Raw genomic sequence first — 25195 nt, 5'->3', positions numbered from 1 at the left:
AGCTGTGCTACAAATGAAGCCTGATTGGGCAAAGTGTTTAGCCATTTCCTGTTTTTGTACAGTATCACATGCTTGGGAACAAATTGGCTCTATAAGAGGCAACAAATGTACTTTTTTCATCCCAAACAGACTCTGGAGCCCCTAAAGAGGGCCCAACAATACACCATAACTATCTACAATGTAAAAATTACATTGAGTTGCTTGAACATCAAGGCCTGCAGAACCAGCACATTATCTTTGTGTGGTAGGTCTGCTACCCAAATTGTCCTTCTAAGATACCTTTTAGTGAATATTCTGTGGTTTCACACATGTCTCCTTTTCTTTTCTTCTCGAAATTAAGAGGAGAAAAGGTTGGTCTTCCTTTACCTTTGAACTAATTAGGAACTATACACCATTTTCAACAGGAGGGGGAGTGCAGTCATATTGGAACTGTGGAGGCTTGCATGTGTATTAGTCTTGATTGATCCAAAAAAGATTTATAGTGGCAGTAAGAGTCAAGGTTTTCAAGGACTGTTATTGTTCCATTGTTAAGTAGAGAGATGTTACAGAGTGAAGGCCATCTTTTATGCAAATTTTTTTTTTTTAAAGAAAAGGTAGTGATTTTGTGATTTGTGTCTGCTCCTGTCCTTTCCACAAAAGCTAGATAAATGGCTCTGACCTACTGTAATGCAGTTGTTACAATGAAAATATTCAGTAAAATGGTTCAATTTTGTGGTTTCCTTTGTTCCTTTAAATGGCCATTGTTTCTTTACGGAATCATTAAGTGTGCCTCTTAATTCAGTGTAATGGGCATTTACTTACTGAACTGTAGATAAATTCAAGGCCAACCTTGATAAGGCTTGCTAAGAATTAATCAGTTTGCATTTTAAAATGATTAACAATGTAGGATTTTTGTTTGCACTAGGATTTGCAGGAAAACACAAGATACTAAACAAAGGGTCATCCAGAGGCTAAACCACACTATTCCCCTCATGAGTATAATAGAATGTCATACTTTTTCAAAATGGTACCTGTGGAGGCAGGTTTCTTTGTGAAATACAAATTTGATTTTATTCTTATATCAGTGTGACTGAACCACTGGGTTAGTTATTTACATTTGTTTTACATTCAGCTGTCTGCTAGATTTATACTAATGTGGTATGTTTCCCTTTCTTTCTTCAGCTAAATAACCAGTTTGTATTTTGTTTTGATTTTTCAGTCCCGTCTTTTACCTTCACACCAACAGGTATATATTTGCACTTTTCCCCACTTCTTTGTTAGTTTGGCATGCATTTGTTACACTATATGTTTCTGTTTTTCTAATATAACCACCAATCTGCTCTGAAAAATATATAAATATATACACTTTTTCATATATATTCATTTTAATATATAACATTATACATTGTGGATATAAAATATTATATAATATATATATATTAAAATGAATTATTTTATTAGTGGCCGGTATCATTAATATTCATTAAGTAGTAGAGGTCTCATTCAGCATATATTAGAGATTATCTTTGCTATATATAGCTGAGCTTTTGCCCATTTGTGGATGCTGCTTCCTACAATTTGAACTACATAAACCTATCCATACAACTTTTTAGTGGAGTCCTGCCAATTCCAATGAAGTAACCTGAGAGTCAGTCCTGCAGAAGTATCTACTAATATGGGCTGCTGCATGGATAGGGTGTCCTGTTAATGTATAAGGTAGTACTCTTAGACTAAGTACAGGCAGTTAAGAAGTCCGAGGCTGAATCAATTCAGTCTTTGCAGGTTAGTCTAAGCTACGTAGATTGAACCAATGACCAAGTGAACAGACATTCATTCACTTTTGATTCCGGAAATACAGCCACATGCCTGCAATGGCCCAGGCTAGAAGCCGGTGGGCCCTAGAGAACACCTCCCTTCTCCGCTGGAGCAGACAGCTTGGGCCAAAGCTAGCCCGCCCACCCTGTGAAGGGGCAGGTTGCAGGGGAGTTGCAAAGCATCCCTGGATGCTGAGTGAGTTCATTTGAATCTGGAGGGGATCTGGGACAGAATGTCAATAAACCGATTTAACCTAAATCACTTGTCTGATGCTACATCCATCCAGGTTTAGGTTCAACCTGTTTTGGCCTGTTTGAAAGCGGTTTACGTGCACTAAACTTCTGTTGAACTGGTTACAGATTTGAACCAGTTTCCAATCACTTATATTGGTTTATGTGTATTGTCTGCCCCTAGCCCTAAGAGGTTATATCAGTGCCTCAGTCAGTACATGAATGGAAGATCTCCACAGGGCATCTATCGGAAATGTTTCGAAAAATATTGGTAAATCAAGTGGAGGCCGATTGTCCTCTGAGCTAGCTTTGAATGAATGGCCTGGCACAATATTAGGAAGCTGTGTGTTGCAGAAATTGCCAGCTTTTGGAAGAGACATGAAATCAAATCCCTGATCATGCATGGTCATTAGTGTGCACCTATGAAAACTCTGGTTTGAGTTTGAATTTGGGTACAGGTGAAGTTTGGCTATTTTACTATCCCCACTTCCGTGCAATATCAGTTGGATGTGGTTTTCTTCACTTCTTTTTTAAAGAGTAATATCACTGTGCAGTGTTAAAAGAGATATTCTGTTCTGCCACAAAAAGGTGCATTTTAGTTGGGAGGAACTGGTTTAAAATAATCTGTTTCTTTTATTTATTTATTTGGAAAGTATTAAATATGGCCATCACATGATCTCAACCAAAGCCCACCAAAGGCAGCAGGAGACTTTCCACTGAATACAGAGGGCCTTGGTTCAGACTGACGGCCTTTACATTCAAATGCCATGTAACAGGAGTTAAATGGACTGTCACCCAACCATTGACCTATGTGTGTTCTTCTTAGTCATCTCCTGGAGGCAAATATCTGAAGGGATCCACAGGCCTAACAACATACTTTTCAGTTCTGTATGCTTCGTATTTCAATGTGTTTTAAAATGAAATGGTTAAGGGCCAGATTCTTAATCACACTGTGTGCATCTACATGTGTGCTTTGCTGTAATTGACTAATTAGCTCCTGCATAAAGCAAACTGTCTCCACATGTGCTGGTATTAGGGTGGAGTAATTAAATGCAATGAAATGCACATGTAGAAGGTGATAGGGGCTTGCTGGGCATGAGGATGCTAACGTGCAGGGGCTGCCTGCTGCCTAGCCCCACAGCTCTACACTCTCAGCAGTCTTGTGCCCCAGCCAGCTCCTCTATCACCTGGAGCCCAGGGCTGACCCTTCATGCCCCGTGCCAGCCTGGGACTGCTCCACTCTGGCTCAAAGTGCTGCTGTCCCAGGCACTTGTATAGAAAGTGCACCCAGGAGTAGTTTCTTCCGGCTCAAACAGCTCCAGAGTTTATCGTGTCATATTAATTGTATGTGTAGCTACACCATTTGAGTAGTACCTTACTTCATAAATGATCCTTTTTCTTTCAATGGACATGCTTACTAGTCTATGTGAGACAGTGTGCCAAGTCTCTTCCATAATGTTTCTGAGGTCTTTGAGATGTACAGTTGAAACAAGGACAGTTTAATGCTATTTTTTTATTTTATTTGGGTTAATGCAGTGTTTCCATCTAAGTCATAATATAATACACTACTGAAATTTCCTGGAGGATCATAGAGATGTACATGCATGTTTTCTTAGTAAGAAATCTCAACACTAAGAGAAAATACCGGCACTCCATATGATACAAACCAAAGCTGCAAAATAAACGCTGATAATTTAAAAGAAAAAATATGAAATGCGCAAAGTATGTAAGAAATCAAACAGAATTTACTTTTTTCCAATAAATTAGAACCCCAATCGTTGTGTCCATTTAGTTTAAATAGTAACAGACTCTCTTTACCATTACCTTTAATAAAGGACTTACCTGTAGAATTGCATCCTATATTTTAATCCTGTTATTGTAGTCACTGCCAGCATTTATCTCTCTCTTGCAGACTCCCAGCCAGCTTGGAGTTCTTCTAAAGAGGAAAATTTGGCTTCCTTTTTTTTTTTTTTTTTTTTAAATGCATTCCTAGTTAGAAAATGCATAGCTGTAGAATCCATCACAATTTGCAGTGAGGCTAATCTCCTTAACCCCTTGCTTAACCCACTGTAGGCCTGAAGAATAGCAAATTTATAACACTTCCATTTACTGAGGTTTATGCTTCTTAAACTAACTTTAACCACAGTGCTTTCTAGAAAGTACATTTAAGGGGCACTTAAAAAATTGCATCTACATTTGTGCCATCTTAAAACGCCTTGTAATTTAGAACCATTCTTTTTGACAAACACATTGCATATAAAGGTGAATATGTTCACATTTTAGATCCAAAAAGTTGTAGACAAAGTTGCCTGGTTAAATTTTAGAAAATAAGTTTACAAGGGCTTATTTTTAAATCAGCTTGTTGTATAAATAGAGTGTATTTTTCTCTAATGAGAGATCATGCTAGGCTTAGGTTGTAGAAAGGAAGACTATCTGAAAATCACTAAAATGTAGTGCTGATGTCTGAATACAGCATGAGATGTTACAACATGTTGTGATACACAGAGCCGTTTTAAAGAAGCCGTTTGGAAAGAATGTCCATACTGAAAAATAATAGCATCTGTGTAATATTCTCAAAATAATTGTGTACAGTAGACCTTTAACATCTACTTATTTATTAAATAAATAGTGACCTAAATTCTTCCTTAAACTAACTCCTCAAAAGTCAGTAGAATTACATCAGGGATTAATTTAGGCTAACATATTACTCTGTTCGTTTCTAAGTACTGTGTGTTTATATGAGTTGTGCACAATGAATTTTGTATAGAATGGAAATATAATAACTTACTGGGGCTTAGAGGTAATCAGATGATCCAAATATAATGTACAGATTTGAAAAAGTTGAAAGGATAAATTACAGGATTAAAGTTTAACTAGTGTGAATTTAGAAAATGAGCTGCAAAGAAACAAAGGATGATATTACAATGCTATTTAAAGGATTCTACATGCTTATAAATTATTTGCTTTTTTATCTTTTAATATTTTAGTAACCTATCAGAGAGGAGGAGAAGCTGTAAGCAGTGGAGGCAGGTAATAATGTGGTTTATTTTGCAGGTTATAAATGAGGTGCAAATAAACTTAGAGATCAAGAGTGCATTTGTGTTTATAAGTGGTGACAGACTGATTTCTTAAAAAGGCTAAATAAATAATATTACTGTACACTGTAGCCATATACTTTAGTGTTTGTTCAGGGAACAGTATATTCTCTTCCAAACATAGCTTTGACTTCCTTTCCAAAACGAATCGTAACATTTTCAGTTGAGTTGCTTTGTTAAAACTGGGGAAAATGTATCTCAAAAAGCAAACAGCAGAGGGAGCACTTTGACTTCAATATAGAGGTTTACTGATTTTAGCACATGATTAAGGGAGTTAAAGTAATTAAGTTGTGGCATTTATGAAGATTAAGAAATATAACTGGTTCACAGATACTAAAAAAGAATAAAACACATTCATTGGAAAAACTTGCTAAAGACAGCAGCAGCTTATACGGTGATTTTTTTTTTAAATTTTGCAGTGAATGCAAAACAGTTAAATCATCACATGAGACAGTATGCTGGAGAAGTAGAGAAATAGGTACCCTGTTAATAAAGGTTTCTGTGCTCTCAGCAGCTAGTACAGGTTGAGATTGAGGACACAACTGAACTGTGTTTACTGGTTTTATTTTATTACATAATAAGTAGCAACAGATCCCAACCTCAGTTTCCTGAACCAAGGATTCTGTGTTTTTCAAAAAACAAAGCATCAGTCCTAATACTTTAGTAGCACTTTTTTTTTCTTTTAAGTCACATGCAAAACACACCTTCTGCATTAATGTTAAGGCTTTGGCACAGTGGGGAAGCAAGCCTTTGCATCTCAGAGAAAACCCATCTCTATCTCCTGGGTAGTGACCTACTGTCCTTCACTTGTTTGCTTGAGGGTAATGGAGAATTCCCCTGTGCATTATTGAGAGTTCAGAGACAAAAGCAGAATCCATAGTTGCTCTATCTACAAATCACATAGCTAAGTCCCATACCTTTTTGAGACTTAAATATTGCAAAAAAACTTTATCTTGTCTAAATTCTTTGGATGATTTTTTTACTTTATATGCAGAGTACTAGGAGAGCTGGGGATAGAAATGATGGAACTGTTAACAGTACCAAATAATAGCATATGTATTATAGATTTGCAAAGAAAGTAAGGATACAAAATATGCTTTCCTGATGCATATACACTTGGTCAGTTTATTAGTCTGACAGTAAGTCAAGCTTCATCAGTTCTCGCACTAAATTGTCAGATGTCATATATAATGCAGTTACATGCACGTGCGTGTGCGCGTGCACACACACAGCATATATACTATACAGACTGCATCAACAGTTGGTTGTGGGAGATCCAGTTTGCCAAACTTGTTATTGTCTAGTAAAATATTGGGTTTTAGATTTTTTTTATGTATAAAATCCAAAATCCAATATTTTGCTAGAGAATACATTGTTTTTCTGAGTTCGATGACTAACTTTTGAGGCATTTACAATGGTAGCCTTTAAAAACTCGCCAACTATGCCTGAAATAAATTTCTTCTATTCTTGCATCTTTCCTTCTTTTTTTCTTTTTTTTTTACATACAATAGGAAATGCTTTGAACAAAGTAATGACTGAGATTATGAAATTTAATATGCATCAGTAATTATCAACAGCAGTTGTTAAGAGGCAATGCTGTTTGGCACTTAATGAATAACCAAACTTTCTTTTTAAAGACCAGGACTTCTAAACATCAGTGAACCTGCCACTCAGCCGTGGCTTGCGGACACCTGGCCTAACACCGGAAATAATCACAATGATTGCTCCATCAACTGCTGCACTTCAGGCAATGGCAACAGTGATACCAACCTTACCACGTACAGTCGACCAGGTTAGATATTTTGCTTTGTTGTTATAGGGTCTGTTTTACCTTGCAAAGTACATAGGCTGATCTAAGTTGCATTCATATTTCTTTATAGTTACCTTTTCGGTTCCTTTTGTTGCCAAATTGTAACAGACTGTGTCTAGAGGGAGATCAAATTGATGGGCCCTGTGGGACTACATGCTACAAGAAAAATCACAGCTCAGATGGACTGAAAATTCCTTGTGTTTGAAAAAGTCCAGATCACTTTCGTTGTTTGTACAAATATGTACTTCTTCATGTTGGCTAAAACCAGAATGAGAATGTCAAAATGCTGCTTTTTATTCTCTGTGCCTGGGACAACCAGAAGAAGGAGATGTCATATCCTAGCCAAGTTTCTTCATATGAGATTTCCAGGCCAGTTATGTACATCCAGACACATTTTTATTCACCTGTTGTTAAAGAAAAATCTTTTATTTGGGTATCTGGGTTAGTTTTTTGTTGGGCCAGAAAGTTTATAGGCTGAGCAGCATTTCGACTTATGCTCAGTTGAATCTGAAGACCAAAATATGCTATTTAGATCGAAGTATTCACTTTTGGGATTCAGGGGAGCATAAAAAGGAAACGGAAGGACCTTCCATGTTTTAAAATAGACCCTACTGGGCTCCAAGAGAGCACTTCTTAGTGAAATGTTCTGAGAAGTAACCCTTGTTGTTTCAAGTTTGTTTTAATGGAGCTGGCGTTCCCTTCAGTTTCACCCAGCTTGTGCTAATCATTGACTTAGGAACAACACGTCTTTAGTACCATTCTGTCTTGGGTACTGCCAGCAACCTTCATTGTACTTCTCTGATTCCATTCTCTCAATTTGAAGTGCAGATACATGAGGGCAAAATGATTCCCTCTAGATGTTCATTGCAAGTCCAGCCTTAAAATGATTGTGGTGATCAATTTAATCCAGTATACATATCAACCACTGGTCAGTCAGTCTAGATCATTGGTTCTTTAGTGAGGTGCCAAGGCACTCCAAGGTGCAACCAGATCCCTTCAGGGGTGCCATAACGCAGGTGATCCCCACTGCAGCAGTAGCCAGGTAAAACTGCCCTGTGAGCCCTCCTGCTGCATTAGGTCTGTGACCAACCAGAGTGGAGCTGGTTAGGCTTAACCCTTTTCAATCCAGCCCCTGCTAATGCTTCTCCCAGAAACTATTACTATTTTTGAGTGTACAGCTCTCTTAACAAAATCCAAACTAGGTACAGACAGTTAAAAAGCCCAAGACAGAAGCGATCTAAGTTGCACGGTTTTCTGTAAGCAGCATAGTTTAGATCTGTAGGAAACAGAACAGACATTTGTCTTTTGGTGGTGAATTTTAGACTGATTTCTGCCAGTTTTAAACCAGACTATGTGGGCCATACTTTGAGTATAGACTGGTTGTATGCCAAACTTCTGTGCTGTCATGGGTATAGACCAGTTTCCAATCACTTATACCAGTAAATGTGTAATGTTTGTACCTGGCCCCAGTGACTGGATGTTGAAGCTAAACAATTCAGATGAGAGAGAAATATATATATATAAATTAATAGTAAGGGGAATTAAATATTATAATAACTTACCAATGTGAAAAATATTCTCATTTATCTTTGTATATCAAGACAGGACATATTTCTAAAAGATAATCTTTTGCACAACTAGAAGCTATAGACTTGATACAAAAATCACTTGGTGAAACAACTATGCAAGAGATCAGACCTAGATTAGCATAATGGTTCTCCTGACCTTAAAATCTGAGTAATCCTGTTGGATGTGGTTAGCTAAAGAACAAGGGTTTGTATCTCTTATACATATAAATATTACTGTTGATGTTCTAATTAGGCAGAAACATTTCTAATCTAATCCCCCCAGAATAGTTTTAGTTTCTCCTATTAGGGCAACGTCATTGTAAAAGTAATGGGTAATATTAAGTTGATAAACTGAGTTTTCTGTTAAATATATAACCCAGTGCTGTACCGGTACTTTATTGTAAGACATTCTAAGAACTATATTTTAAGAATGAACTAACAGTATGTAGTATGATAATTACATTTGTTCCCTTCAAAAAATCAAACCAGATAAAGGAGGAAGCAAGTGAATATTTATGTTAGAACTGACCCTACAGGAAAATCGAGATAAAAGAAGAGGCATTCATAATAAAGGATATCCTGGAAGATAATAGAGTAGGCAAGAAGAAATGGAAAGAATATCAGTGTTGCTGTACATGAGAGAGAGGGGCAGAAATAAAAACATTTAAGTCACAGAAATCGAGAAGTAGAAGACTGTGGAGCAATAAATAAATAACAGGTCACATAAGAAAAACATATAAAAGGGTAAAATCTTAAAAAAAACTTGAAGCTGAAGGGCATGAAATGTGCAGTGAATGGGGTGTATGCAATTGCATTTGCTAGTCTTTTCCCTTAACCACTGAAGGGATTAGTGATTCTACTTTAAAGTGGTATTTTTCTGCTTTTACAATTAAAGTAGTGTTAGTGCTAGACAATAATTCAGAAAATGAAATACTGTGTATATTAAAGTTTATTTTATACACCATAATCAATAATCTAAATCCTAAATTCCACACTTTTATTTTTTTTTACCCAGCAGTATATAGTAAATCACTATTAATTCTGGTTGCTGTTTGCCCCAATAATGGCCTTCATGATTTGGACATAGGTTATTAATGTACATTAACTACATTTAAAAAGATAGGAAAATAATTTCTTCTAATTATTATGTATGACTTGGTAAGTGATAACTAATGTTTAACTGTCACTGTGCTGATTTTATGAAAATCCTACCTGTCTGCTACATGTGTTACCATCATTCAGCATTCTTACATAGGAAATAAATAAGGAGAGGAGATGACTATCGTGAAACCAGTGTGTATACATGTGCTGATATTAAAGGGAAGCACATGAGACCCCTGAAGCAGACACATGAATCAAAATTTTAATACCAGTTCTAAATTCTAGAATTGTGGTTAAAATATCAGCACACATCTGATTAGTGTGATTATTACTAAGTGTTGGCTTCAAGGTACAGTAAGTTCTAGGAAGATAAATTCACATTTTTCTACATTTAATAAGGGGCTAAGGGCAATGATGTTTATGATTAATAAAACCCAGAGTAATTAATGATTGGCTATGGGGAACCTATTTCAAGAAAGCTTTCCTATCTTCTTGTTTCAAGCTCTTACATGAGATTGTATAAGAATGCTGTGTTCTAATAAAGTGTTATTAAACAGCTACTGAGAAACTTTCATATTGTACTGTCTCTTCATTAATTGTTTCTGTCATTGTATAATCATCTTCAAAGACAGTTTTAGACAGAAGAATCCATAACCGTCTCTGATTTTTGTCTCAGGTATGAAGGGGTTTATTGACAGGAAACTGCTTTCTATTTTTCTTCCCACTTTTACTTTTTCCTTGTAAGTGGATTGTTTTAATTATAAAAGTTGTCTTGTTAATTATTAAGTTGCTTGTATTGTTTTTAGAACAGTGCTTAAAAATTAAAACATTCATATGGTCAAAGTAGGACCAACAGAAAAAAGATAAGTTACTGTAGGTAAAATTTGGTAAAGCTGAATTCACAATGGAGAGAAACCCAGGAAGACTACATTGGATCTGGAGAATTATGAGTATAGAGCAGTAATTGAAAACTAGAAATCCTATGGACCTTTGGTTTTGTACAGTAACTTAAAAGGTAAATAAAGCTCCATGGATTATTTTAGTTATGTTATTGAAATCCATTTTTGCTTCTGGGAATCAGTTCATATTATGCATTAAAACATTTTGTAAAGGATATTACACATGAAGGCAAAGAGTGTAACTGAACAGAATGACCTTTTCTTTTTTTTTTTTTTTCTTTTCCCTGTGGTTAGCTGATTGTATAGCAAATTACAACAACCAACTGGACAACAAGCAAACCAACCTGATGTTGCCTGAGCCAACTGTTTATGGTGATGTGGACCTAAGCAACAAAATCAATGAAATGAAAACCTTCAATAGCCCAAATCTAAAGGATGGAAGATTTGTCAGCCAACCTGGACAGCCCACTCCTTATGCTACTACTCAACTCATCCAGTCAAATATCACCAATAATGTTAACAATGGCAGTGGGGATACAAATGAGAAACACTGGAAACCCTCTGTTCAGCAAAAGCAGGAGGTTGCACCCATGCAGTACAACATTATGGAGCAAAACAAATTAAACAAAGGTGAAGAGCTTTTTAGCTTTTTTCTCCTTTCCCTGCAGAGGATTTTTAACCTTCTTGTGCTGGGAGTCCAGAGCTTGTCAGGACTAGTAAGCACAGACCTCTGCAGTGCTTCAGGGCTTCCTCCTCTTTAGATTTAGAAATTCCCAATTAATAGTGTCAAAGAGTTAATTAGCACTACAATAACCTTCAAAGATTGAATTTATTATAACAAATAAGCTGTAACTTTAAAGAGAATTAAATAAATATATATTTTCATATGGCTTTGAGATTAATTTATATTTTATGGTAGGGGAGGGCTTGAGTAGGAAAGAGACCAGATCTTTATTCGTAGAACAGATGCACATTGTACTCCACCTTAAATTTTAAATAGGTCAGCCTACTCTTCCCTGTCATGGATGGAGACTAATTACATCTACATGATCATGTAAATGAATGGAATTTTGCACATCAAACTCTAGAAACTCTCGTATTGTGTTGTACACTGGGGACAGAAATGGACAAATGCAGTTCCTTTTAGATGTATTCCTAGCAAGGTTTCAACTCGCATATTCAGAGGAATGCTACTGTACACAGTTTTGAAAACTAAATTTCCTTTGTTGCCCTGACTGAAGTCTGTGGATCTAGAAGCTAGAAATAAATTGATTTCAGTGTTAACTTGAAACATCAGAATGTACTTTTGTGACCTTAGGGGCACACTTCTTTAATGTCATGTGTGGGAGTTGGAAGAAATAGGTATGTGATTTCTTGCTAGTCCTCCAGGCTACCATGCAACCTGCTTTAATAACCTGATTTGCAAAGTAGTATCCCTAGGAACTGGACCCATTCTAACTTTGAACTTTTTCAATGGATTGTTGTAACTCATGTGATCACATAGTGATATTGAAAAGTTGTCCAGCAAAAAGACATGTTTCATTACAGAAGGTTGATTTCATTTATTTACTACCTGACCTACCTACCATAGAGTAGTCCAGAGGGCAGTATAAAATGTGACACCTCCTTTTGACATAAACATGTCAAAGGAAAATTCAATTTTTGTGGCTCTGTACTCGAGGGCAGGGGTTTATTTTTTTGTAATTAAGCTTATTTAGTGTCTTTTCTTTCATAAGTTTGTATATTACATATCTGTTTCAGAATTAAAACACATGTGTTTTTTATGCCCAGGAAGACATTGCCTCTTTCAAATTTTCTATTCTGCAGCTGCACATTCTCTAGCATATTGTAGTGTGGAAAGAACTCCTTGAAGCATTGTCTGCTGATGGTCAGATATATGTATTTCAGAGTGGTGATTTCTTGTTTATCCTCTGTGTAAACATATGTGGTATTCAGGGCTTCAGTATGAACTGTGGAATGCGAGTAGACTAAGAAACTATTAGAAAATACATTTTGGTGTGGAATATATAATTTTGCTCTTTTTTTTTCTTATACTTACATTATCACAAAAATATCTACAGCAGATGGGAACTAGATTCTTAGCTACTTGGTATTTTTTATGAGTTGATGTTCTGATCTTAGATTTCTCATTTCCTAAGTCAAAACCATCTTGCTGACAATGTTACCTATAGCTTTTGTAATGAGAAAAATAACCATTTTGATGAGTTACATGCTGTGCTTCATTGTTGCTACTTTACGTCCAATGGTTCTTTTTATGACTTTATTGTATTTGCTAATGAAAAGTAACTCAGGTCCTTGCTAGTCTTCTGTAAATTATACACACTTCTTAAGCAAGAAAGCATTGTATTGTCTGCTGACTATTTTATTCTTGAAAATAGTTTATGCATCTGATTGCCAAATTTACCATTTAAAAATAAAACATCTCTGATGAAGTTTTTATTCAAAGCTTCAAAAGTAGAGTCCAGTTATTATAGCTGCTAATAGTGATAAGAAGCCATATACAACAACTGATGTAGGTTTACTGGAAGTTTTTAAGAAGACGCACCTATGTCAGATGGTTAAAGAATGGTGAAATCTGCACCTTTGCAAGAGAAAAGAGGTCCCTTGAGACTCTATGATTCTATAATGGTGTCTGCACCTGTTGGCGTAGAGACCAAGAGACTTTGAAGCTGACTTTGAAGGTGTAAACTGATACCAGTGCTGCGCTGCTTTAGAGCAACAGAGAATTTATCTCTTAAAGAGACAAACTGACCATTGACACCTTTTTGGTGAACATGACAGAATTTTACTCATAGCAATCACTTTTCTACTTGTAGCTACTGAGTTGCTATAATACACTGTAATAAAGAAAGAGATGCTAGGAAAATGTAACTATGGTGATTTAAAAATATATATAAATACTCTTCAGTAAATATTTATCATAAAGCAGAGATATACGTGTGTGTGTGTTTGTGTGTATGTGTATATATATGTATATGGTGGGGGTTTTCTGAAGAGAGAATATTAACTCTGTTGTTGAATTTTCAGATTACCGGGTAAATGAAAATATCGCTCCAACTATTCCATACAATCAATCATATGACCAGAACACAGGGGGATCCTATAACAGTTCAGATCGAGGAAGTAATACATCTGGTAAGTATACCCCTACCAAAATATGGCATATTACAGTATAATATTGTAATATTATTATTGTATTATTGATAATGTTGGCACACTTGATAATTTTTAGCTCTATTCAGCATTAATTATTAGACTGACTGCAGTGCAAAACATCCACAGTCCTATTTAAGAAAGTATAACGTACGAGCAAAAATCAAAAGATTGGATGAGAATTAATTGTTTTCCATGTTCTATTGTTGTTTCTTCATAATTGTTTAAAATAAAGCATCAACTAATTGATCAGTGTGATCTACAGCTGTGAAAAACCATCTACTGTAGTGCAAATTGGATTTCCTAACTTGGATTTCCCACTGTTTAACAATGGGGCCTCCACATAGCAAATTCAAGTCAATGTCATTATTGTTAAGAAAGCTATGTAATCCTTCCTACTTCCCTTCCTGTAAGGTCCTACTTTCCTGACTCAGGCCCCAGCTCAAAAATCTACCTTGTAATTGCTGAAGATACCAAGCATTTGTTTTCTAACAAAACTATTCACAGTGTATTTGCATCTGTGTGTGTGGTTTTGGTTTTTTTTAATGACACTATATATTATGCTAGTTAAAAAAAAATTAGAGGAATACCCTTTGTTTTATTTACTCAGGCTCAATATCCATCACAACTAATCTTAATGATTGGAAGTGAAAAATTATACTTAAGGTAGAATTAACTTTCTCATAGTGTATTTCATATGTAAAGTATTCAGAAGGCTTTTATAAATAACTTATTAAAAGAAAACTTTGTTGTATTATCTAGAAATGCTTACCAAGACACTAAATGGTTCAGGTAAAAACAGCACATTTTTCTAAAACTAAATTCCCAAGGCTAATTTTCCAGGAGTGTGCAGCATGACTGTACCCAGTCAGCCAACAGAAGAATTTCCTGAATCTGCCTAGTTGTACAGTATATAAATGTGAAACTCAGTGAAAAACTTCATGGGAGCCCTTGCACATTAAAAATAGAAGGTCTATATTCATCACACTTGGTTATTCATATTGTGAACAAACTGTAGCCTTAAGCCAAGAACCACTAGCAAGAATGAAACAAGGTGACCAGATTAATAAATGTGTTAATGTTTGTATTTATCATGGTGGATTATGCCCAGAATACAGCTGATGATCTCCTTGGAGTCCTTAGGGGTATTCCTTGTATGTACCAATATAATAATAATACATCAGATAAATTATGTACAGTACAAAGTATGGAACAAGAATATGAAGACCTATTGTCCAAAGGTGCACAAAATGAGACACCCAATTATACAGTTAATACAACATCCTTGTATTGTGTACAAATACAACTCTGTTAGGTTATCATAGTCAAATCCCCGTGCCTATTTAACTAAACATTGTAATATGATGAAAAATATTTTGATGTTCCTCTCATTTAAAAAAAAATAAATTTATAGAATATATAATTATCATTATTAAACAGAGAATAGCAAAAATGACAAAAAATAGATGCATCAATCCAGGGAAAATGTACAACTGGTTTTGATTACAGACAGTACTAGAGTCAAAATTCAATAGCAAAATAACTGGTCTACTTCAAACCTGCTAGAATTGTTAAAGCTAAATCATTCTATTATAAGCCATAATTTCCAGTAATAGCGGTGAAAACATTCAGAGCATATTTCTTCAGTTTTCTTCATCTTTATAATTTTATTTTATATAAAGATATTTCAGTTCTCCCAGCAATTATTTTAAACTACACCTGCCATTTGAACTAAAACTAGTAATTTCATTGTGCCTAAAACGTTTCAGTGGACAAGTACAAATTACATATATTCAGTGACTTAATGCTACAATGGAACTTTAATAGATCATATCTGTATCATATTGTATTTTAGGTTCCAGCAATTAAATAATAGAAAGGCACTTTGGAAAATATGTCTACAGCTCATTTGTTTTAGATGATAATCTATAGTATAATTAATAGCTGCAGGAAGATCACTGTTAATGATACTGCTTGTAAAATTCATTTATGGTTTTATTGCATTTTAGCTATTTATTAACACTTCAAGTTAGGAATTCTGTATATATTTATCTGCTATATTAAAATTTCTGGTTAAAATTAACTGCTGCAAAATTTGAAATAATTGGTTTTACAAGGAAACCTCAGTTACATAAGTAGTTAGAAAGGACTGGGTATATTGCTCCCATTCAAGTCAATGGTAAATTTCCCATTGACTTCAACAGAAGCTGGAAAGAATCCTGACGATTTTTTTCCAGGGGATTTAACAAAATAATTAGAGAAAAGGAGATAATTAAAATCATTTTTAAATATGTGATTGTTTATTTGCAGGGAGTCAAGGGCACAAAAAGGGGGCTCGTACTCCTAAAGCACCCAAACAAGCTGGCATGAACTGGGCAGACCTGCTTCCACCTCCCCCAGCACATCCTCCTCCTCACAGCAACAGTGAAGATTACAGTCTTTCTGTGGATGAAAGGCAAGAAAAATGAGCAATTCATACATTTATTGTTTTGCTGACTAGATGGCTCAAATTGATTCCATTTAATTTGTTCTACCAAAGTGGTAGGGAGGCTCTCTTTCAATATGTTTTGGATGCATCTGAGCCAGATCCATATTGCTTATTAAAATAGGGATTTTGACAGCAAGTTGCCTCAGTCAGGTGCATCATTAACAACTTCAATTCTAGTGCTGAGACCTGTGCACTGCTTGTGGATTTTAGGATGTTTTGTTTAGAATTGAGGAACAAGAAATCAACGTTGTATTCAGAGGGGAGCCATATATGAGTGATCTAACAGAAAACCAGCTAAGGACATTGCAGCACAGCATCTTTAAAAGTCTATAGAGAGTTTTACTTTAATCTTTAATAAGACCAGAATCTAATTCCTTGGATTTAATGGAGCATTTAAAAGATTGAAAATAAAATGCAAATGTTTCTTATGCTTATTTGTTATTTTTCTGAAGTTACAGTCATGGTAGACTCTGACTAATATAAAACCTGCATGGCAAGCAGTGTGGCAATATCTGGCAATTTGAGCTAGCCTTGTAAGAGTAGATGTTCTAAACAGGATTTTCAAAATGCCTAAATCTACATTTAATAAAACTGATTAAATAGTTCTGTTGCATTTATTAACTGAATCATTTATCCAGTTGTTTTAGCAGTATTTGGGCAGCTGTATAACCTGTTGACTACTATTTGTCATGCTGGCTCCATGGTCTAATTCAAGGATGTCAGACTGGATGAATGATGCAGGGCCAGCCCCAGAGGCTAGCTCAGCCCCCTGCTTCTCCCGCTTACCAGATCCAGCACAGATGGTGGCCATTCCAGAATTGCATCACTTGTGGCACCTGTGCAAAGGTAGTCTAGGATGGGTGCCACATGTGTCCACTCCAGGAACCACAATGCATGTGATGCCCACCCCACACCAGCCAGGGCAGGCACCATGTGCAACGTGAGTCCTGGACTAGCCTGAGTGGGTGCTACATGCTGCACAGTCCCAGACTACCTAGGGAGAGTGCTGCATGTAGTTCAGGTACCCGGGCCAGCCAGAGTGGGCACTGCATGCAGCACAGGTCGTAGATTGACTGGGGCCATTGCTACATCGGGATCAACTCTGAGAACCAGGGACAGCACTGGGAGTGGATGTTGGGGCTCTACGGACCTTATCTTTGACACTCCTGCCCTAATTGATATATGAGGAAGGTGGGTTCTGCTGGTCCGATGGGCATCCGTACTGGTAGATGCACTGAGAACACTTACCTGAACGAGTCTTTCAGGTCAGGTGGGCAAAGGAATGCCTAAAGCAAGGATCCTGATGAGGCATAGGCATGAGGTAAGCTCATGATAGTTGAAACTGAGGTACTTCTGGGAATGCCCAGAGACAAAACTGTGGCTTCCTGACAAACATCAGTGTCAAACACTTAGTTTCCTACTCCAGGATTAGGCAACAGATAAGCAGGAGAGTGTGAGAGTCTTTAAATTTCAACTGTAGGTGTTAAAGTCTGTTTGTGGGAAGGCTCATAGTGGCTGGCTTATTTAGACATCTAGGCCGCGTCCAGATGAGCACAAACATTTGGTTCCCTGGGGACACACAGCAGTGGTCACGCACGCTTTGGTGTGTGGCAGGTGACCCAAGAAGTAGTAGGGCAGGCTGGGGCCAGCACTGTGCTCTCCCTAGCAGCCTTATTTGGTGTTGTGGGGGCCTCCCGGAGCTGCAACAGTGGTGATTCTGCCAGGCAGAGCCTGGCTGGCAGCTGCAGTGCAGCTCCGGGTGGCCCACCTCTGTTTTTCAGCAGTGCATGCTGCCCGTGCATGTACTGCTCTGCTTTTTTTTTCCCCACAGGTTTTTTTGACCCCTAGATATCCAGGAGTCAAATAAACCTGTGGAAAAAAAATGGAGCAGCACACACATGGGTAGTGCACCGTTGCAGCACAGAGAACACCTGACTGTGTGGCATGTGACTCTGCAGTTGTACCTGTAATGCCACATACCGCACAGCCATGCTCATCTGGACATGCCCCTAGAGGTGTCAAGGGATCATTTGGGGATATTTACAGGTGTATTTTCCGGTCTCCAAAACTACATAGACATTTTATGGTTCCTAAACAAGGATTTGGGCACCTTATTTTATATACTAAACTTGGAAAATTTGGAGTGAAATCCTAGCCCCCTTGAAATCAATGGCAGAATTGCTGTTGTCTTCTGTGGGGTCCAGATTTGATCCCTGAAATTTCACTTATACAAGAAACTTGAAATTTACCTGGGTATTTACACATGTATAAGATCCACTCCTCATTTCCCTAAAATTTTACTTCTTAGCTATGACCAAGAAATTCCATGTCCAGTGCCACCTGCAAGGATGTATCTGCAGCAGGATGAGCTAGAGGAAGATGATGATGAGCGAGGCCCTACCCCACCAGTTCGCGGAGCAGCTTCATCTCCAGCAGCCGTCTCATACAGCCATCAGTCAACTGCCACATTAACACCTTCACCCCAGGAAGAACTTCAGCCCATGTTACAGGATTCTCAGGAGGACATAGGACATGCACAGCACCCACCTGACCGGAGGTTTGTTTGTACAAACATATGCAAAATTGACAAATGAAGTCCTACCATGTTAAAGCCAGTGGCAAAACTCTGGTTAACTTCTCTGAGACCAAGATTTCAGCCAGCATATTACTACTATGTTTATGTTTATCTCATGATCTGGGAAGGTTCAACAATTTATATCCTTAGACATATGTAATTAAGTTGCTTTACTATTATTCCATGGAAATAAAAGTGGTATATCATCTTACATTACACACAATGCTGACACAAGTTAAATTCACAGTCATCAGGATATTAAAGTGGTATCGTTAACACAACTTACCATATAATTACAGTTCTATTGTTTCCAATAGATTTACTGCATTATTACCATAAAATTGCATGCATTATTTCACAGTAACTGTGCAATTAACTTGTCACCAATATATATGAATATATATAATTTATATAACCTATAGATTTTCCTTTTCATAAATCCTAATGCAGTAAATTACTGCTTGTGAAATTTCCTTAATGTTTTCGCTTTCCCTCATTTAAAAATAAAAAATCAACATTAATAAGATAGATATTAGTTTCAGAAGAATTTGTCTTCCCTTCCGAGTCTCTTTTAGTTCAGTCAAGTTTTTCTCTGTTCTCACAGGTTGTGTTCCATAACGCAGTGAATTCTGAATTACATTTTTTATATGCGATCCTTCCTGTTTTGTTGATGGCACCACAGTGTCTGCATGCAGGAAAACATTCCTTGTAGATTTCCCCACTCCATGTAGTCTCTATATATTATATTTATGATAAACCAATAAACTTTTACTACTTTAGTCATTTTTATTTAATTTCTTACTGTTTTCAATAACTCCTGGGCTTATTGTTCCAAAATCAAATTTGAACTTCTTAATTTCTCATGTTTCTTATTGCTGCACTTATTTCAAAGCAATATTTTTTTCTATACTGTCATCCCACTGAGTTAATTGCTTGACATTGATTTTGTTCATGTCATTTTTCATATGTTTGTTTTCCTAGAAAACAGGTCTAGAGAAGAGATTTTTCTGTGGTTGTTTTTGTTTTGATTTGCACCATTTTTAAACTTGATCCTTAGTATTTGGGCCTTCCTTTTTTTTAAGAGGGTCTCAAGTATGCTCCTAACTATATTCACCATTCTACCTCAGTATTCCTGTTTCCTCCCCGTTATTCCATTGTGCTGTATCTTCTGCTTTTTTCCTTGTTGGGTCTTACGCGCTTCTTTCATCCTTATGGGCATTCCTCCTTTCTCTCATTTAGTACCTAGCTAACATTGTTTCTCTGTAATTTGATTTGTCCTGATACTTGGTAGCAAAATACCTATTTTAGGCACTTAAGGACTAATATAGATACCTGAGGTTATTAGGGGATCATTTGAGACTGAAAAATTGAATCAATTGGAAGTTAATGGATAAGCTGTAGCTTGTTTTGTGAGTGGCTAAGCAGATCCTCAGGGCCTATGTACTGAATAGTATGAGGTGTGTCAGGCTTTGTGCACAGAAAGGGAGGCCAGGTGGTAACGGTCTCAAAACTTCAATGCTCCTTTCAGCACAAAGAGTGAAAGGTGGCCATCACAATTCTCTTACCACACTTAATAGGATATATGGTTAATTTGTGACTAAAAGGATGTACCATTGTTGAATTGCTTCAGCATGAGGAAGATGGATGGAAGTTTTTATTTCTAAATAGATAAACCATCTGTAGAGGTTCAGCCTTGGTTAAATACTATTGCCATTGTAAAGCTGCAAAGCAAATCAGCCCTAGTAAGAGAAACACCACATCTGGTCTTTATTTTATTTTCTTAGACTTTTTAGTCTTGCCTTATTTTGCAGCATCTGATAAACCAAGCTTGTGACATATACACACTCTCTCTTTCTGGTTAGTCTGCAACGTGCACATCAACCCTGCCTTCCTCTTTAATTACAATAGATGCAATATATTGAACCAACTTGTTCAGCAAACCTTGACCATCTATATCTCCCACTTGAATGGCATTTGTATGACCCCATTAGCTTTAGAAGTCAGATTAAGCTGTTGTCGGTACTCATCCCGCTCTGGAAAGATATTTCCACCTGAAACATTGAGAGTACTATGTCTTTCACAATGAACATTCTTCATTAGAAACAGTTGGTTCTTCTATATGAGGATTCTTGATTAACTGAAGTGGTTAATCATAGTATTTAATTAAAATATCTGGCAGGGAATTAAGTTGAGTATGTAGTTTTGTACCAAAGCTAGTATTTAAAATAATACTAGCTGAAAAAAGCAAATGATGTTTTTGTTAGGTTACTGTAGTTGTGGTCAACAAGCTGTATCCTTTTGGGGAGAAGTTGAGGTTCTCCTGTCACTCCACTTCCTGCTCCTCTAGTCTTCATTGGTCATTGTGCAACCCAACTGAATGTGCTTTTGGAATCAGGCATCTAGAATACCACCCTGTGATGCTAACTGTGCAGTGAGGTTGGCTGTCATTTCAGCTTACAAGGGTCATAGCAGGTTGAAACAGGAAGTTGTGCCCTGGAAGAGTAGATAAGCACAGGAGAAACTGAAGATACATTGAAATGAGAAACAATGTCAATAATGAAGTCAGAACTACTGTAATTTAGTACTTTGCTGGATAAAGAAAGAAATGCTGCTAAATCCATGCATCCATGAATAGCCATTTATAATTAGATCACTTGTATGGTTCAGACAGCAAGTCATATTCTCAAAAATGGTCTCCATATTTTCTAAGAAATTGACCATGTTACCAAGAACCAGAGGACCCATAGTTAGCAAATTTACTATAAGAATGGATCTTACCTACATGAAGGCAATATTCATTTAGCCCAGATGGGGCTGTATTGAAAGGCAAATAGTGGTCTATTTTCATTTTTTTTGTTTAATTCAGATACATGCCTCTACCATTTTGCAAAATGACTTTTCGGTTAATATGTCTCTACTTTTCATTGTCTGTTTTGCCTGTTAATACTTAGGTAGCTAACAGAAATATTTTCCACACATTTGTCAGAGACACTAAACTACTCAATTCAGGGAGTTTTGTATTTTATCAGCTCAAGATTGAGCTTTTTCAGGAAAAATTTGTCCAAGTCTATGTATTTCATGAAAGCAAAAACTGGCCCTTTTCCCAGCGCACGTAATCAAAAATATAAGAATAAATATATCAAGGTTGTGGTATAGTCATTTTGTGGAAATAAGCAATTTTGAGGTGTTCAAACCTTGAGAAAAGGAACATATTTTCTTGAGGTATGTTGCAAACCAGCCACTGACAAAGTGTTCAGTAGCAGATTTTTTTGGTCATGAATGAAATCAACAGTCTGCAAGCATTCCCACACCAAATATTTTTCCTCCTAGCAAGTGGGAATTGAAAAACTCTTCTGGGGCTCTGGGAATAATTTCCAAAATTGATGACAAGAAAAAAACCAACTGCTGCCAGTACAAGCAACATTAAGACAAATATTCTTCTGAACAGAATATTAGACAAACTGACAACTGATCCAGTGATGCTCAGTCCTTTTTGATCTTTCATCTAGTAATATTTTTGCTTATTATTTAAGAACAGCATAAAATTAGTGAAAAAACCCACACATCCCGCACATCTATTGAGATGGTTTGACAATAGTAAATCCTGCATTTGTTCAGGTACCTTTAAAATCCTTTCCAATCTCTTATTCTATGATTCTATATGTGGGTAGCCCTGGAAATAAATCTGAAAAAAAATACTGAACAATTTTCTCATAATACTACCTTCCAGAGAAGTTTCAAAACTGTTGAGAAGCAAATGTTGTTAGTCCTATATTTGAAGTGAATGGAAAAATATATTCCAAGAAGGATAATGTTTATGGAACAATCGGTTTGGGTATAGATGTCTATTGGGTCTTGTAATTTCAGGCTTTCAAACCCATATACCATTCCCCCCTTTGTTAACATGCAGAGTTCATTTCATAATATAAAATTTGTTAAATTGTCACCTTTCTTCTCCAAGTTGTGCATGAGCTAAATCATAAAGTATTAGGAGATTTATGCATAACTGAGCACATTTTTATTAGACATGGAGCAGTATGAGAACACCAACATTTGTTATTGATAGATTTCTAGTTCTATAGCTGTCAATCATGGCAGATTAGAGCAAACATAAAAAAATTGCTGCTTTCAAATTGAAATTTTGGAGATTTAAACTGGGAAATCAAGTTGGTTGTTTTGTAGGAAAGAGAATTTCTCGCATCTACTCTGATTTTTCCTCAGTATTTTCTGAATGTTAATTATTCATAATATTATATTTATATGCAGACGCCAGCCTGTGAGCCCTCCGCCACCGCCAAGGCCCATTTCTCCACCACACACCTATGGTTATATTTCAGGACCCCTTGTCTCAGATATGGATACTGATGCACCAGAAGAGGAAGATGATGAGGCAGACATAGAGGTTGCCAAGATGCAAAATAGAAGGCTTCTTTTGCGTGGCCTTGAGCAAACACCTGCTTCAAGTGTTGGGGATTTGGAAAGTTCTGTCACAGGGTCCATGATCAATGGGTGGGGCTCAGCCTCAGAAGAAGACAACATCTCAAGTGGACGTTCCAGTGTTAGCTCTTCTGATGGATCATTTTTTACTGATGCAGATTTTGCACAGGCCGTGGCAGCAGCTGCAGAATATGCTGGTCTTAAAGTAGCAAGACGTCAAATGCAGGATGCTGCAGGAGGTAAGTTCTTATAAGCAACAAAAATATGTTTAGTTAATTGAGAGAAGGAAGTGCTACCATGACATGCCTTTTATTCCTAACTTGTCTCTGAATTTCTTTAAGAAGTTAATAGTGAATTGACATGTAGAAATTCAGCACACTGAGAATAAAGTTGTGCATCCATGTAATTAGACAGAGGTTTGTCCAATAATATACCTTTGGAGGTGCAATGGGAGGCAGTTACCTTTGCTTAACATCTCAAGGTTGGAAGGCCGGGAAGGTCCAGGAAATCAATTTGTCAGAGGTGTTGTGGAGTGGAGTCTAAACCACAGGCAGAATACCAGCCTGTGGTGCTAAAATTGTGATTGTTCTTTTGAGGGTGTGTCTGCACTACATTCACTGAAGCATGTTAGATAGAGCTAAGCTAACTTTAAATCAGAAGTTTAGGTATGAATGGCAATGTAGCCACTACAGCACAGACTGCATATTCTTCAATTACAAGGATCTTCAAATATGGTCTGAAATTTAAAAAAAAAAAGAAAAAAAGGACCTCAGCTTAGGAGCTGTTTGCAAAAGTAAAAGTCATTGAACCATTTTGTCTTTGTTTAGATGTTACAATATAGCTGTTATATTAAAGTAAGAAAATCAAAAACAGCGGAGGGAAATCAGAAGGTTCGCCTTTTGATTTTTTTTGTTATGCATTACTGTGCTTTTACATTACTTTTACCAACACAAAAAATGCCTTCATGCATCATACCTGTTGTCTAGTTATCCAATACCTTGTATACAACACTGGCTATTGCAGAATGTTCCAGGAGAGACTCCAAGCCAATTCACCTATCAAAGAGGTTTGGGATACTATATAATGAGATAAATTTCATGTAGGTGACTAAAGGATGGTGGATTATATTTCTTCAGAACCATATTTATCTGTTTTATATCTTACTGTTGTAGCTGTGGATATTCTTGTTACACATATAAATGATGAATACCCCATACCTTGTTTATGGTTGCATAGATTCCAGCCTCAGTGATGCATGTGGCAATGGGTTCCAGTCTAATTATGTGCTGTGTGAGAGAGAATTTACAATTTTGAAATTTGCTGTGTTTTGATGTCATTCATTGGGATGAGTACAATGGTTAAATGACTCCTATTCAACTATTCCTTATTATGTATATTTTTCTCAAATTTCCTTTTCAAAGTAAAGAATGCTAGTGTTCATATGAGGGTTTATCCTTGTCTCCTGGAATGTGTAAAGGATTGTTTCACTTCTAAAATTTTATTTCCTAAGTTTGTAAGTTTGAGCCGTAGCTTTAATGGTACCTAAAGATAGCTTTTTGCCATTTAATTTTTCATTATTGCCCCTATTGGATTATATTCTAATCTCTCATTGAAGCACAATTGAAAAGAACCAGACTAGGAATTATATAATTTGCCACTTGCCATTACGGGCAGTTTAGATTATTATAAACAGGGGACACAATGGTGGGAGTCTATTACAGACCTCCCACTCAAAGTCCTGAGATTGACCAGGAGTTTGCCCAGGAACTGGCTGAGGAAGCTTGCTCCAGGACCATGGTTGTCATGGGTGACTTCAATTACCTGGACATCTCGTGGGAGGATCGCTCAGCAAAATCTGAGCGGTCGCAGAGCTTCCTCTCGTGCGTGGATGACCTCTACCTGACTCAAGAAGTCTATGGGCCAACGAGAGGCAAAGCGCTGCTTGACCTGGTACTGGCTACTGGGGATGACCTAGTCGGCGACCTAGTGATCGATGGGAAGCTGGGTGACAGCGACCACGAGCT

The 25195-nt window shown here is 36.8% G+C and overlaps 1 protein-coding gene across 5 annotated transcripts in view; it reads left to right on the top strand.

Moving 5' to 3' along the window:
* The window catches only part of ROBO1 (roundabout guidance receptor 1), a 461057-nt gene that overhangs the window by 413339 nt on the left and 22523 nt on the right, over nt 1–25195 (top strand). For 4 of the 5 annotated variants that reach the window (XM_025214559.1, XM_006032830.2, XM_025214557.1 and 1 more), the window contains exons 19-26: nt 1199–1225; nt 5012–5054; nt 6757–6911; nt 10792–11127; nt 13546–13653; nt 15982–16126; nt 18468–18716; nt 23001–23410. In XM_025214559.1, coding sequence (XP_025070344.1) covers nt 1199–1225; nt 5012–5054; nt 6757–6911; nt 10792–11127; nt 13546–13653; nt 15982–16126; nt 18468–18716; nt 23001–23410 — 1473 coding nt within the window. The remainder of the gene's footprint in view (nt 1–1198; nt 1226–5011; nt 5055–6756; nt 6912–10791; nt 11128–13545; nt 13654–15981; nt 16127–18467; nt 18717–23000; nt 23411–25195) is intronic. The other variant, XM_025214558.1, reaches the window with a different exon arrangement.

The sequence above is a fragment of the Alligator sinensis genome, unplaced genomic scaffold, assembly GCF_000455745.1.
Source record: "Alligator sinensis unplaced genomic scaffold, ASM45574v1 scaffold923_2, whole genome shotgun sequence".
Taxonomy (NCBI): domain Eukaryota; kingdom Metazoa; phylum Chordata; order Crocodylia; family Alligatoridae; genus Alligator; species Alligator sinensis.
The sequence above is the reverse complement of the archived record's forward strand: the minus strand, read 5'-3'. Positions and strand labels throughout refer to the sequence as shown.